Genomic DNA, 16,618 nt, shown 5'->3' with positions numbered 1-16,618 from the left:
GTTTTGTCATGTATTTGAAATATTGCAAACACTTTTTCTTTTTCTTTTATTGCACAATAATTTTAATATATTTAACATATTGAAATTTGGAATTCATGAATTAAAAAAGCTTCTGAATTTTTAAAAAAAGTGTGCGTGGAAATCATCAAATGTAAGAAACATGCAAGAAAGAAAACTTCTTAACATTAATAAAGTACTACTAAAAAAAGGTTTTGTTTATGAATGCATACACAAAAATGACATGCATTATTTTTATCATCGGTAACCTTCTGTACCTGACAAATGTCTTAAGAATAGACCTGAACAATGAGATGGGGAATTCTCCAACTCACTTCCTTTCTAACAGCGGCCAAATTCATATCCATGGACAATAGCTTGAGAGAGAACACTTTTGAACTCTGCATACGTTGTCAGGTGTGTAACTGGGAATGTCACTGAGCGGGAACAAGAATTGACCACAGGATAGCAGATGCTATGTGTACCATAGCGCACATGACAGTCATGGTCAAATTCCATGACAATTTTGAAATTTTCACGGTCCGCATGAATTAGTGGAACATGAGCCTGTCCTGTCAGCCACTGGCAGAACCTGCCAACATTAATGTTCATGTCATCGATGCATGTTTCTGCCTTAACATCTTCACCCTTCTCTTCAGGCATGTCTCCTCTGTTGTCCTCTTCTGAAAAAGTGATAAAAAAATAATTGTAAACAAAGTTAATTTTAGGTATGATTAAAAGCATCGTAACTTGCCAATGTAAGATAATCAAGTAATAGTTGCTTGTTTGCTATGAAACAGGAGAACATTACTTCTATTACAAAGTAAAATATAGGATAGGCTGAAATCACTCACGTGGTGCGTCTCTGTGTGAGACAGATTTCAACAATTAGATAGATTGCCATACATCTTTTTAATTTATCAGGTTAAGAAACCCATAGTAATGTAATGAATCTAAAATGTTTTCCCCCATTTTTAAAGACTTCGCCTTTCCGGTGAGCGACTGAGCATGAGCATGCCTTAAGTGTGAGAAAATGGGCCTTTTGATTTTGATGTGGAATTACTGCTTATATTTCTACTGTTGGCATTGCTGATATTATTAGTCAAACATTATAATGCTAGTTGTACTGTAGTTCTTGTAGTATTGTTGTATACTTTTGCAACTTTTTAATACATTATGACCTACTCTAAAGTAGGGGTGTAACGGTTCACGAAATTCACGGTTCGGTTCGATACGATACACTTGTGTCACGGTTCGGTACGTTTTCGATACAGCAAAAAGAAAGAAATGCCAGAGAAATTTCCTTGATTACATTTTTCTAATTATATTTTTATTAAAACTAGCATCATAAAGTATATTTTTTTATTTTGAGCAATGATGGAGCTATACTTGACTTTTCTTAGAAGCATATAAAACAAAACAGCTCCTCGGACAAAATGAAATGTAATATTGTAGTAGTTATAAACAAAGGTTTATTTTAGTTGAGATTAACATTTGAGGGCACAGGGCAGCAATTCGCCTTAGGCTAAGCCACGCCCTAGAATGTAGATTGACCAATCGCAGCCAAGAACGAGCTCCCACAGAGGTCCGACACTTTTTCACAGCGCTCCATTGACTTTAACACCGGCGTCTCATATTTTTGGTCTCGGCAGGCTATTACTGTCGTAGTTTTATCAAAAATATGGTTAAACGTTGTGCCTGGGGCATTTGTAACACAGATACGCGTTTCCCAGCGAGGTTGGAGGGGGGTGTCCGTTTTTTCCCCCTTCCCAAACCCGAAGTAAAATACTGACAAGTGTCGTCTTTGGATTAAACTGTGAGGACGTCCTCACAGTCAGCGAAACCCCTCAAGGATCAACAAGCACACTTTTGTGTGCTCTATTTTTGCTTTTAACCTTACTGTGAAGTTATACGTAAGGGTTAATGCCCGACGAGGTGTGCATTGTCAGGTTTTAATGGACGACGGCGAGATGTGAACCGGCCGACGCGCAGCTGGTACACATGCAGTTTCACCAGAACTACTTTACTAGGTGTCCTCTAATCATTTTTTAACGGACACCCTGCAGCCAATCAGAATCGAGTATTCACCCAGACCATGGTATAATAGTTAGACAGTTTTATGCTGTTTAGGTTATGATTTCGGTTCTCTACCCTAACGTTAATTGTTGATACGCTAGCACACGCTGCTATATACTACTATGTAATAGGTAGGTGTCTTCGGAGGTATATCGCTGCTGCGGGGCCTTTAGTGTTCTCTAATTTAATATAGTAACATTGTTAATTTGTACAAATTATTAACCTTCATCCTCCATGTCCTGTACAAAGTCCTGCAGAAAGTTGACCACTTTGGACTCTCTCTGACGCCTCATTGTACCATTTTCACTGAAGATGGGTGAAAGTGACTTTACTAGAAAATCGGCATCCACCTGAAGTTTGCAAAAAAGAAAAAAGTCATCCAGTGTATATAATTGGAAAAAAATATTCAATGCCGATTTTTAATGGACTGTATTTTAATTGCTTGCCTTGCAAAAAGATCCTGGAACAAACAGCTGTCTGCAGATGTCCGCTTCTTGCTGGACCAAGCTGAGGAGCCCATACAGTTTCATTCCAGAGCAGATTTGTTGCAGCATGGGAAGTAACCTAACTGTAGCGTGCAGAACTACAGCGCTGTAACAAAAAGTAAAAAAAATAAAAGGCCAATTCTAGAAATTGAATCAACATTAAAGGAAATGTCCTACCGCACAATGTCTTCCCTTCTTTGTATGGACACTGCCCCTGTGTATCCACATGACAAAATCCTGTCTGTGCACATCATCAGGGTTGCATTGTCAGCTGCTTTAATCTTTAAAACACACAAAACCACACTGAAACTCCCACCTGAAATAAGAGACTTTTAATAAGGTTTACAAGAAAAAGGGTCCACTTTTCATACCGAAAGTATGGAATTAATAATGATAACATGTGAACATTTTCACCAATGCATTTTTTCACATTTTAATAAACTACCTCTTTTATTAGTTCCATGAGTTCAGGGTCTGTAATGTCATTTTCAGTTATCGCTTCCTGATCGATTTCTCCAGTGGATATATAGTTGTAACACCACTGCATAAAAAGATTTGGGGGTGGTCCATCCTGTGCGATGCTGACAGAAAATATTTCTCCAATAGTCCTGCAATCCAACAAAAATATTACTGCACATTGGGTAGTAATATCAGAATGAGTGAGTAGTGAGGTTGCTTTTGAGAGAAAAGTACAATAATCTGAAACATGTCTTGTATGTTCTCCCCCCTCCCCCTATGGACTGTGTTCAGATTAAGTTACTTGGTGAAGACTGAAAAATTTACTGTTTAATGTTATTTTTTAGTATTATTTTTCTTTATTAATTTTCTTTATAATTTCATAATGTATTTTGTGAAGTCAGACTATGTTTGTACATGTGTGCTGAGCAGAGAGCTAGTAGAGTTATGGTAAAGTTATATTTTGCTTAGAGGTATGCAATGTTCACTTAGCGGAGATGTTAAAATGATGATACTTCAAATGTGTACAGTTCGTATGCTCTTTGCAAGAATATGAATGTTTCAACTGATGCAAATGTACCATTTGTATAACACTAATGTATACACCACTAATGTATACACTGAAGAAATAGGTTCATAATGTGGATAGTGGATTGACCATGTGCATTAGGTAGACATTCCATCTTTAAACATAAGCAATATGTTTTTTTCTACCTTACAAGGAAGTTGCAAGTCTCTCTGTGATGTATATAAGCTAGATCGTACTGTACCACCTCAGAGAAGCATTAAGGCATGATGAGGGGGTGAGAGGAAGGAGGAAACATAGAGATTATGGGGTAAGGAAGGAGAAACCCAGGAACCATTTACATCTAGCATGATGGGGTGAGAAGATAGATAATGGGGAATAGAGAAATCTAGAATGAAGACCTCCTCTCATGTAGCCTTATTCTTATATGCCTGTGTTTCTCTCTGTCTGACACATGACACATGTTCAAATAATAAATCTCTTGGCAAAATATCAGGTGTAGCTTCCGTGATTCAACAATTATGGGGGAAGCACGATTTTTAGAATCTACAGTTGGCGTCACGAACAGGATCGCATCTTCAGGCATTTGTCTCAGTCATTCCAGGTAAGACTTTTTCTTTTCTAAAAAGTTTAAGTCTGCCTGATGATTTGAGACATTGACTGAGACTGCTTAAAAGAACTGTGTTATTTAAAGTACCAGATGTATTGCCAAAGAATATATGTGTCAGACATAAATTAAAACAATTAAAATTAAGGAAAAATTAAGTTAAATTAAGTATTTCAATTTAATTTGACTTATTAAAGTTTCTCTGAAAAGTAAACCTCTAACAATATTTGATATGCTGGGATGGAGATGGATCTTTTTTAGAAAAAAGGCCATTTAGTCATTTGGGAGAATTAGCTATAAGACGGTTAAGCTAGAAAAGTTGCTTGATTACGACTGTTCATGTGGTTGGGCTGTGGCGGGACTGTTTAAAACGATGGCAGATCCCTAAAACATATCCAACACACTTGAAGATTCGATCTCAGAAGGAGACGAGGAAAGTGTGACAAGCGATACTTGATTGACAGAAGCGGTTAAGTGTGGCGATACTGTAAAATGATGGCAGATCTAAAACATTGTAACACGCTGAAGTAATACAAGTATTAAAGGCGCCCTTTGTAACTAGCTAGGATCGCGGGCATTCTTGATTTTGACCGTAAAGCTGTTCAAATATTTGAGGTTACTGATCTGAGTTAAACTTAAAGAAAAAGAAAAATCAAACAAATTAATCTGAGATAAAATTAAAAAAGAAAGAAGAAAAATTATCTGATTTGAGTTAAACTGAAAAGGAAGGAAAAAGATAACTGAGTGAGAAGGGAGTAGCAGCCCCTTCCTTTGGAATCTATACCCTCCTTTGCACACAGACACACAGAGATATAAATAGAAAGCCTGTTGCTTCTCTGGTATACACAGGGAGTGGTAAAATGACCGAAAGTAATTGTATAGCAAAACATTATCTTCGGGGTATTTGAAGAGAAGAACAGAAACAAGCTAAGCTTTTGAACAGAAATTTCTGGTGTTAATGTGGGTTTAAAAGTAAATAATTGTTTAACGTTATGTTTTTGTCTAAAAAGAACAAGAGATAAAAACAAGATCATAAGATTGAAGTTTAGGAATTAATTTGAGGAAAGATCTATGATAATAGTTGTATAGTTAATTGACAAGTAGAAGTTGATGAAAAATTATAGATAATGACTCCAAAAGAATGTGAGTTGGAAAATATATAAGAAAAATTAAAAAATATAATGAAGATGTTTATTTGGAAAAACATGTAATTTCTGACTAAGTCAGAGTAAAAAGTGAATAGAATGAAATTATAAAAGTTATGAAAATGCAGAATTACTCTCAGAGTCTTTCTCTCAGAGTCTTTCTCTCAGAGTCTTTCTCTCATTCAAAGTCAGTTAGATTCTGATATTTGAGCCTGTGGCATAAGTAACAAGCTATTCAAAGTACAGCACAGTGTCTCAGTTGGAAATTATAGACAGAGATTTTAAAAGAAATGATACATTTAATTGGGAGTTAAATGTTTTAAGAATGATAATCTACCTTGAATGATAGAGGTGAGAGTTTTTATTTGTTTATCCCATGACCAGTAACTTCTTTGTCTCATCTTTGTCTTCACCATGTACAGGACGGATGGTACCGGTTATTGATGTAACAGAACATTACACTTAATGGACGGTTGTAATAACTAGATTCACTGAGTATAAACTCAGCATTGATATGTTGATGTTTGAAGATGTCTAATGGATTTTGGTGATTAAATACTGTCATTAATTTGTCTCCATATGTTTACACTACTAGGCATTCCAAATGGCTCTGATGGCTCTTGAATGAACTTTCCTGAGCTCCAGAACATACCTGTTAAAATTTCCTAATGGTAAAGAGCGGTTACAGTGAGCATGAGGTGATTTCTCAAAGACGGGCAAGATTCTCTAATGGCCAACGGAGGACTTCCTAGGCAGGGTGTCACCGCCACTGGGCACCTACCCTGAAGGGGGGTGTTTATGTGAGATGGGTATGGTTGAGCAGATGTTTGTTAGGCCAACAGCATCATTGAGGGTTACAGCAGTCTGCCCAAAAATGTGAGCTCTCCAATGCCTGATCACCAGAAACCGCATTCCTTGGATGTGACAAGTGTCAAGGAGATTATTTATAAAAGAGCTGATGGGAAAGAGTTTTCAAGAACTAGCTGAGACCATGAGGGTGATTGTCTTTAATTCTGTGGAGACTAAAACAAACATTGTTCATTTATTTTAGAAATATAATGTTAGTTGCCTAATGGACAACATCTAAAGTATTAGATCCTGAATCATCTGTGAATTATTATGTCTACCATAGTTTTCACTTTTGCAGATCATTAGACATGGCATTTGGACAATTATAAGACATGGTGTTGTTAAGGATGAAGATTGTTTTTGCTAACTCAAGAGAGGTCTGGATAACAGGGGATAAATAAATTCATTATTTAAATTAAAGATAACTTTAGAAATGTTCCTTTGATGAACAAATGGATAAAACCGAGAATGGGACATAAGGAGTGAAATAGGAGATTTTACATATGCTACATTACTTACAAAACACAACCTCACAAACAATGAACACCCGCTTACTGATTTACAACCCTAAGGGATAGGATCCTTTAACATGGTTTTATTTTGGTTGTTGTTTTAGCCGGGAACTTGAGGAGTACTTAACGAGTCAAGGCACCGGCAGAAGATTTATTAGTTTTTTCTTTTCTTAGATGATTGGGGTACATTTTAAATGCTTACACATAGACGTTAAATGACACGTAGTATGTGGGGACATAACATGGGTTGGGGTTCTTTGTTATTTGTTTTGTTTTCTTTTCCGTTCCCATTCTTCTGTCCTTTTATGTCTATGTCTTGGTCTGTTATTTCTCCTCCTCACTATCACTTCAATAGGTTGGCCACCTGGGAATGAAGGTGTGGAACTGACGGCCGTAGTTCCAGTGGAGGGAATGAAGACTGAAAAATTTACTGTTTAATGTTATTTTTTAGTATTATTTTTCTTTATTAATTTTCTTTATAATTTCATAATGTATTTTGTGAAGTCAGACTATGTTTGTACATCTGTGCTGAGCAGAGAGCTAGTAGAGTTATGGTAAAGTTATATTTTGCTTAGAGGTATGCAATGTTCACTTAGCGGAGATGTTAAAATGATGATACTTCAAATGTGTACAGTTCGTATGCTCTTTGCAAGAATATGAATGTTTCAACTGATGCAAATGTACCATTTGTATAACACTAATGTATACACCACTAATGTATACACTGAAGAAATAGGTTCATAATGTGGATAGTGGATTGACCATGTGCATTAGGTAGACATTCCATCTTTAAACATAAGCAATATGTTTTTTTCTACCTTACAAGGAAGTTGCAAGTCTCTCTGTGATGTATATAAGCTAGATCGTACTGTACCACCTCAGAGAAGCATTAAGGCATGATGAGGGGGTGAGAGGAAGGAGGAAACATAGAGATTATGGGGTAAGGAAGGAGAAACCCAGGAACCATTTACATCTAGCATGATGGGGTGAGAAGATAGATAATGGGGAATAGAGAAATCTAGAATGAAGACCTCCTCTCATGTAGCCTTATTCTTATATGCCTGTGTTTCTCTCTGTCTGACACATGACACATGTTCAAATAATAAATCTCTTGGCAAAATATCAGGTGTAGCTTCCGTGATTCAACAATTATGGGGGAAGCACGATTTTTAGAATCTACACTTGGGTATCGCAATAATATCATATCGGGAGTTCAGTATTGATATGTATCGAATCGTGACATGAGGGTATAGTTACACCACTACTTGTATGTAAAACTCATTACATATAGTCCATCTAATGTTAATCTTTTTGAAACAACTCACTTGTTGTAATGCAAGTATCTGTGTGCATGTGAATGGTCAGTGTGAAATGCTTGGCTAACATGGATTCGGTATATAGTAAAGTGTTACCATGTAATTTCTATTTAAATTTTTTATAACCTACTTGAAGTTGTATTTGTCCATGTCCGTCATTGAATACTTGGGGGTTTTGCCGTTATCCCCACCCTCAAAGAACCGCTTCTCTATTCCTGCCATCATTTCTTTTCAGAATATAGAAATAGAGAAACATAAAAATAAAATGTATAATTTGTTCAGCTCTTGGTAGATAAACAAAAAAAGCCATATCGGTTAAAAATTCCTTCCTCAGAGCCCCATTGTCAATGCCAGCTTCTCCAATAAAAGAAACTCTAAGGGGATTTTTTGGTGAAGATTTTTTCTGTCGCTGCCACTGTTTTAAACCTCTTTCAAGCATCTGATCCCTTGTAACACAAATGCTGAAGATGCTGGTTTCATCCATCCTTTTTATTCTGTCCTCAGTGTGTGTGACTGTACACAAATCGACAGATAGCTAACAGGCTTCAAGAGAAAGTCAGAGGCTGGAGTAAAGTTCAAGGCTCTTTACTGTTGTCGTAATTCTCATGAAGGAATCTTTGTAAAACTGAAATGATACAGAAACATAGCACCAATCACTGAATGCTATTCAAACACGTCATACATTAACAGACATAAAATAATATATCTTTAAGCTACAAAGATATAACATACAGTATATGTACTACACTCAGCTGGAATACTTATAGCTGTAAATAACTTGTAAATATAGTATGTGCAGCTCAACAGCTAAACTAACAAACTATTGGAGACCTCTTCGCTGAAAGGCTATAACAGTTTCACATGTTAGCAAATATTCAAGTAACATCACAAACTTCTTACATGACATATGTGTATCAATGTAATTAACTATAAATTCAAATACAACTTACAAGCGATGCTTTCCCAAGGCACAAACAGAAATGAAGACAGGATAAAGTGACTAGAGATGCAAGCTGACCGCATGGAATATAACTACTGTGTTTCCTGATCAGACTGCATCATGTGATAAAATCAACCAATGAAAGCAATGTAAGAATTATATATGAACACAATGAATTACTCCCAGATGACCACTAGGGGGAGAAAGTAACAAACTAAATGCAAAGTATTCTTACAGAACATGACACTTTTAGTAAGGATTTTGATGACATCAGCAATGCTTAATAATGGGGAAGAAAAAAATAGGAGTTAGGGAAATTTCATATCATTAATGTAAAATTAACTAAACTTTCTGAAGAAAGTGTTGTTTTGAAAGTACCTTTTAATCTCTTGATGTGCCTTAAATCGTTTTTGAGGCCATTTCTCTGTTCTGTCTGTTCCATCGGTTTCTTTATCTAAGTTGATGGTCTCCGTTTCATCATAAGATCTGTTGGAATACATGCTTTAGTCATACTAAAAGTTTGAGATACAGTCTATATTTCAGCATAACAGGATAAAACAACTGTTTGATACTTGAAATTATGCTTCAGAAAATTATAGTGCATGAGACAACTGAGAAATACCTTTCACCACAGATGCTTGCATGGATTTCCACAAAGTCACTGGGGTAAAATCGCTCACAAATTGGACAGGTCGTCTAAAATGTAGCCCAATATTATTAAATATTATTAAAAAACATGTCAGACTTTATATTTGAGTTTCTAACAGACAGACTTACTGTCACAGACAAGTCCATATTGGGAGTGTCATCCAGAGAGTTGTCAATGGATAATGTCAATGGCACAATGTCAATGGCAAGACTGGTTGATGGCAGGTCCTCATTATCTGGTGACCCCGGGAAATGTTCAGTCTGTAAGAAAACAAACAAATAAACAAACATATTAGCCAAAGGACCAAGGACATTAATCTGATTAATTCATTTATTTAGAGCAATTATTATGGGCAAAATATTCCTGCCTGTTCATCGGAGTCAGTTGAGACCTTCACTGTCTCACAAGATACCACATGTGCGGCTAATAACTGGACTGGCATGTTTTCTAAACAGGAATGGCATGTTGCTTTTGGCATTTTTTCAAACTCCTTTGAAGAGTACGGAAGAGGTGTCAAATCAAGTGTTCCTTGCACTGGTACTATGAACAGCGTTGACTTCCCACGTGCAACTGAATTTAGGTAAACACCTGAATAACCTTCTGCCCCAGGGGGCACAATACACAATTTCCTTTGTCCACATCCCCCTACAAAAAAAAAAAAAAAAAAAAGAAGTAACATTGTACAACTGTAAGTAAAGTAAATTTGCTAATAGACAATGTACATAAATATAAGAAGAGTCATCATCTTACCAACAGCCTTGTACAACATCCATGCCCCTTTCAAATCAGCCATTTTAGTGTATGTCTCCTCAAGTTTTGTGGACAGCTGTGTATAATTCATATATTTTTTTTGTTAAAGAAAAAACTATGATTAATGTGTCCACCCACCACACCACAGATAACACAAAATTATGTGGGAAACACTGGATTCCGGACATCAAATTCTTGGAAATAGATTACATTACATTTTAAAATACTTGTAATCAGACTACAGTTACTGTTTTGATTACAGGATTACATATAATTCACAAAATGGCAATATATTAATAATAATTTATTGAATCACCCTAATTTTTATTTTTCATCTTTTTAAATTTTAAAAATAAGTCACACTTTAGATTAGGGTACAATTCTCACTATTTACTAACCATTAACTACGACTTTTGCCTCAAACTCCTAATTACTGCTTAATTAATAGTTAGTAAGGTAGATGTTAAGTTTAGGTATTACCATCCCCCATCTTCAAGAAACCTTTTTTTTTTTGTCAACACTTGACTCATTAATACTAACACTTACTACTCTCTCTGTCTATTTAAAAAAATAAATAAAAAATCTTTGCTACGTGTACTGTGCTGGACTAACTGTGACTGGTCACGACTCACGGCATTTGCATATTTCTGCCCTATTGCTGGTTTGATTGCTTCTATTCTCATTTGTAAGTCGCTTTGGATAAAAGCGTCTGCTAAATTATGAAATGTTAAAGGGTTAGTTCACCCAAAAATGAAAATAATGTCATTAATGACTCACCCTCATGTCGTTCTAAGCCCGTAAGACCTCCGTTCATCTTCGGAACACAGTTTAAGATATTTTAGATTTAGTCCGAGAGCTTTCTGTCCCTCCATTGAAAATGTATATACAGTATACTGTCCATGTCCATAAAGGTAATAAAGACATCATCAAAGTAGTCCATGTGACAATAGTGGGTTAGTTAGAAGTTTTTGAAGCATCGAAAATACTTTTTGGTCCAAAAATAAACCCGGGAGAGAATACAATGCTGAATAAAGTCTTATTTTGTGTTATTTTTGGACCAAAAAGTATTTTCGATGCTTCAAAAACTTCTAACTAACCCACTGATGTCACATGGACTACTTTGATGATGTTTTTATTACCTTCATGGACATGGACAGTATACTGTATATACAGTTTCAATGGACGGACAGAAAGCTCTCGGACTAAATCTAAAATATCTTAAACTGTATTCCGAAGATGAACGGAGGTCTTACGGGCTTAGAACGACATGAGGGTGAGTCATTAATGACATTTTTTTCATTTTTGGGTGAACTAACCCTTTAAATGTAGATAGTGTTAGAAAAAACCTACCCATGAATGGTCAGCATCTTCCATTACAGAAATTGTTCTCCGGCCCATCCCTGCCTGAAGAAGGTTTAATTCTTCTATGTTTGTGGGTGTCTTCTCCACATATTTGTTTACTAAATAGAACTGAATCGGGAAGCATTTAATGGTACTGAGCCTTTTTACGTTAAGAACAGAATTTGTTCCCTTTTCGCCCAGTGATTTTCTTTTGGTAAATCTCTTCCCAAACAGTCCTGGGAAGGATCTATAGAAGAGTAAAATAAGAAATGAGACAGGGTAAGATGCATTAAAGAGACAAACCATGTTAAGCACGACATACAACATTTTTATTTTGAAATAATGGAAAATTAATTTAAAAAAAACAAAAAAAACAGCACTGTACTGTCCAGCTCTATTGCCTGAATATGACCAACCTTGTCATGTTCTGCTCAATGTCATTAGCAGTGTGCCTCTGGTTTGCAGAATCTGCAGAAACTCCTGATGAGAAACCAGCAAAACCACAAATTTGCCATTCAAACAAAGACTACTATTTGAATAACCAAGTATATTAAATATTGGCCATCATGAGTATATATAAAAAAAATGCTTGTAAACAATATTAAGGTGACAATAACAACAATCCTCACTTTCTCTGGGTGCTGGCATAGACAGGGCATTCTGCAGCAGGGACACCACCCGCCGTGCAGCGTCTTGTAACTCTTCCTATTATATACACATAACATTATTTTATAAATTAACCTAACATAGGCTGATCATTTTGTGGAATAGGTAAAGGAAAAATAAATTCTGTTTTCTATATAATACCTAATCTGTACATACACACATTCGTCTTAATTATTCGTAAAAATGCATAAAAATACTGATAAACTGTATAATTTAAGTTTTTAAACCAAGTATAAGAAAGTAAAAGACTAAGGCTGATAGTTTACTGATATGTCAGACTCAGATATCACATATGACTTCACCGACGTCACATTCTGGGCAGTAACCCGGATGCGCGGCCATTATGGAGGCACTCGGATGTAAACAACTGCATGGATTGCACTGTTTATGTACAACTAAACACGTTGTTACACTAATAAACCATGGGAAAAAAACGTGGTAGGTGCGAAATCATATAGAGAAGGACTTAGTAGGCAAGAGAGAGCGCAAAATTTTGACAAACTAAAGTTAATATGTGATTATGTAATATGTTAAGATCCGAACGAGCTAACGTTAGCTTCTCTAGCCCTTCCATCCTTCCTTCTATTTCTTATCCCGACATACGTTCAGATTGTCAGTCCAAAAAAGCACATGATATCCGTTTCAACCTACATCCATATTTGGTTTGAAATCCTATTCAAATCACATACCAGGACATCAGCTGCTTCAGTCTGAATGATCGGATTTCGCGTGGTATGTGACTCTCACGCCACGTTCAGACGTTGTTATAGGGAGCATGCTAAAAGTCGCTGCCGAAAATATTCTGGATCAACATCGTGTCTATGTTGATATTACGTCAGTTTGCAATCTGGTTATGCATTGGGTCTATTTTTTTATATAAATTTTAAACTATACAGATTATTCCTCATTTTACCTCTTTTTTTCTCAGACATCTTGGCTGATTCCTTCCCTCAAAAACGGCGGGTAAAAGAGAGAGGCGGGAAGACTCAAGGTGACTATGTTGAAAGTGACCAATCAAATGAGCGGAGACGTCGTCAGCCACTGTCCTCGCCTCCAAAGTCAACTTGACAACTTGAAACGCGCGCGCGGATACTTTCAGAGCGCTCGCGCGAGGATGGCATTCTGCGCGCTCGCGGTGCAGAAACGCGCCCACGCGTGGATGGCATTCTGCGCGCTCGCGGTGCAGAAACGCGCCCGCGCGTGGATGGCATTCTGCGCACGGATACTATTTTTTGGCCTCGTATCCTGTGCGCGAGTTTTGAGACTTAATAAACGCCATACCTTTCGAAAGAGCCCAGCCAGGAGGTCCAACTCGCCGGGGCCCCCGAGTTACGGCCGTTCAAAGTCCCGGTTCCCAGCGAGCGGCGGCCCTGTATGGGGCGTCCTCGAGGCCCGCCACTCTCGCGTTCGGGCAAGGGTCCCCGCGGGACCTCCTCACCCGATTTTGAGCTCTCTGGGTTTTCGCGTTCCCGAGATATGAGCGATTTTCTTCTGAGCTCGTGACGTCACCGGCGGCCGCCATTTTGACGCGCGCCCGGTGGTTTTCGGCTAATATCTCCGCGAAAACAGCACCAAAAATCATGAAACTGGTATCTTTATTTTCAGTTCAACTAGACGGTTCCAAAGAGCTCAGTGCTCGTCGGATACGTTGAGTTTCCGCCGAGATATTTGCGTTTTTCGCATTCGTTTGGCTGTATCTCGGGCCCCTGGGGGGCCCCGAGGTCATGGGCTCGTTGGAAAGGTCTCGTCCCGTTCTAAACTCGATACAAATTTGGCGTTGATTGGACGTGATCTCGCCGAGTTATTGGCATTTAAATCAGTTTTCATTGGGTTACCGTCCTTCTAACTGCATGTGCTCGTAGATGGGTAAGCCCGCGGGCGGGCCGTCCTACTTTAAACCCGGCTTGGATTCCCCGGCCCCGCAGTTCTCACTTGGGCCTGTGGCTTGACTCTGGGGCTAAGTTCACTCCAAAGCCCTAAGTCCAAAACATTGCGGTACACTTGGGGATCCAGGCAGTCGGGACTCCTCGGTCAGCCCCGTGGAAGGTGGCCCTTTGTGGGTCAAAGACAGATTTAACTGCCACCCCTGGAAGTCCACCTGGAGCTAAGACGGTCCTAAAACGGCCCTCCGGGGTTATATAGAGGTACTGTGGTAGAGGGGGCACCCTGACACAGACCATTTCGAGTCCCACTCAGAGTCACTCTGGCTGGGGATAAATCCTGGAGGGAGAGGGCCTCCAGGAGCAAACTAAGCCCAGCCTGGGGCCTCTCTGGCTGGGGATAAATCCTGGAGGGAGAGGGCCTCCAGGAGCAAACCAAGCCCAGCCTGGGGGCACTCTGGCTGGGGATAAATCCTGGAGGGAGAGGGCCTCCAGGAGCAAACCAAGCCCAGCCTGGGGGCACTCTGGCTGGGGATAAATCCTGGAGGGTGAGGGCCTCCAGGAGCAAACCAAGCCCAGCCTGGGGGCACTCTGGCTGGGGATAAATCCTTCCAAAACCTAAGTCCAGTTGTGCAGTACCCGTGGGGCTCCATACACTCGTGACTTCACGGCCTGCCCCGGGAAGGGTGGACTTTCCTGGGTCAAAGGCAGATTTAACCGCCACCCCTGGAGCTCCACCTGGAGCTAAGACGGTCCTAAAACGGGCCTTCGGGTTTGTATTGGAGAAGGTGAGTGTGGTTGAGGGACACGGCACCCTCCCACAGACCATTGTGATACCCACTCAGAGTCAATCTGCCTGGGGATAAAATTTCAATTGGGCCATGCCATGGAGCTCTGGAAGTCCTGGAGGGAGAGGGCCTCCAGGAGCAAACCAAGCCCAGCCTGGGAGCACTCTGGCTGGGGATAAATCCTGGAGGGTGAGGGCCTCCAGGAGCAAACCAAGCCCAGCCTGGGGGCACTCTGGCTGGGGATAAATCCTTCCAAAACCTAAGTCCAGTTGTGTAGTACCCGTTATCCTTCCAAAACCTAAGTCCAGTTGTCGGACCCTAGCCAGAGAGGTTGCACTCTGACTGGGGAATAACTGGAAAACCATGAAACCTCCAGGAAAAGACAGGCTGATTTTCTAAAATCTGAATCCCAGGCAAGGTGCAGCTCTCCTGGGCAATAATAATGCTCAAATGCCCATGGAGGAATTTTCCTCTGGAGCCAAAGTAGCTCCAAAACCTAAGTCCAATGTGCGTTACCCGTGGGGCTCCATTCCCTCGTGACTCCTCGGCCTGCCCCGGGAAGGGTGGCCTTTCCTGGGTCAAAGGCAGATTTAACACCTGGAGCTCCACCTGGAGCTAAGACGGTCCTAAAACGGGCCTTCGGGGTTGTATGGGAGAAGGTGAGTGTGGTTGAGGGACAAGGCACCCTCCCACAGACCATTGTGACACCCACTCAGAGTCAATATGGCTGGGGATACAATCTAAATCGGGCCATGCCATGGAGCCCTGGAAGTCCTGGAGGTAGAGGGCATCCAGGAGCAATCCAAGCCCAGCCAGTGGGCACTCTGAGTCGGGCAGAGGGTGAACCAAGGTGGGGGTCCCAGCCCGGAGCGCTGGTTCTACAAGTCGGTCAGAGGGTGGACTAAGGTGGGGGTCCCAGCCTGGAGCTCTGGGTCTCCAAGTCGGGCAGAGGGTGGACCAAGCTGGGGCTCCCAGCCTGAAGCTCTGGTTCTCCAAGTCGGGCAGAGGGTGTACCAAGGTGGGGGTCCCAGCCCGGAGCTCTGGTTCTCCAAGTCGGGCAGAGGGTTGACCAAGTTGGGGGTCCCAGCCCGGAGCTCTGGTTCTCCAAGTCGGGCAGAGGGTGGACCAAGGTGGGGGGTCCCAGCCCGGAGCTCTGGTTCTCCAAGTCGGGCAGAGGATGGACCAAGGTGGAGGTCCCAGCCCGGAGCTCTGGTTCTCCAAGTCGGGTAGAGGGTGGACCAAGGTGGGGGTCCCTGCCCGGAGCCCTGGATCCCCGAGTCGGGCTGAGGCTGGAGATCCCTGGCCGCAGGGAACCAGCGAACCGGGCCAACCGCCAAAACCTAAGTTAATTTTGGGTTACCAGTGGCCTGGTTCTCTGGTGGCGCGGGGTGGCTGGGACAGTAATGCCCGGGCTTAAGTGTGGGACCCCCGGGTTCGGCCGGTGCGTGGGTGAGGGTGGAGGCCGGGGCTGTGGGGTAGCTCTGGTTCTCAGAGTCGGGCAGAGGGTGGACCACGGTGGGGGTCCCTGTCTGGAGCTCTGGTTCTCTGAGTCGGGCAAAGTAGCTCCAAAACCCAAGTCCAATGTGCATTACCTGTGGGGCTCCATACACTCGTGACTCCTCGGCCTGCCCCGGG

The 16,618-nt window shown here is 40.6% G+C and overlaps 2 protein-coding genes across 2 annotated transcripts; both read right to left on the bottom strand.

Moving 5' to 3' along the window:
* Nucleotides 1–19: 19 nt before the first annotated feature.
* On the bottom strand, nt 20–9,160 carry LOC306996661 (uncharacterized protein). Its single transcript, XM_079609400.1, has 8 exons — nt 8,920–9,160; nt 8,283–8,594; nt 8,100–8,197; nt 3,004–3,166; nt 2,736–2,839; nt 2,520–2,664; nt 2,297–2,423; nt 20–680 (listed from the first exon to the last, which is right to left on the bottom strand). The coding sequence occupies exons 2-8, from the start codon at nt 8,451–8,453 to the stop codon at nt 340–342; spliced, it is 1,149 nt and encodes a 382-aa protein (XP_079465526.1). The 5' UTR covers nt 8,454–8,594; nt 8,920–9,160; the 3' UTR covers nt 20–339.
* Nucleotides 8,545–13,037, bottom strand: LOC306996857 (uncharacterized protein; the record flags this gene model as incomplete). The annotated part of the gene is made up of 11 exons (XM_079609760.1): nt 13,005–13,037; nt 12,279–12,354; nt 12,066–12,129; nt 11,659–11,896; nt 10,309–10,384; nt 9,926–10,203; nt 9,687–9,818; nt 9,532–9,605; nt 9,288–9,395; nt 9,145–9,188; nt 8,545–8,594 (listed from the first exon to the last, which is right to left on the bottom strand). Exons 2-11 carry the CDS (start codon nt 12,295–12,297, stop codon nt 8,545–8,547), a joined length of 1,083 nt encoding a protein of 360 aa, XP_079465886.1. The 5' UTR covers nt 12,298–12,354; nt 13,005–13,037.
* Between the last annotated feature and the right edge of the window lie 3,581 nt (nt 13,038–16,618).

The sequence above is a fragment of the Phoxinus phoxinus genome (assembly GCF_949152265.1).
Source record: "Phoxinus phoxinus genome assembly, chromosome: 4".
Lineage (NCBI taxonomy): Eukaryota > Metazoa > Chordata > Actinopteri > Cypriniformes > Leuciscidae > Phoxinus > Phoxinus phoxinus.
The sequence above is the reverse complement of the archived record's forward strand: the minus strand, read 5'-3'. Positions and strand labels throughout refer to the sequence as shown.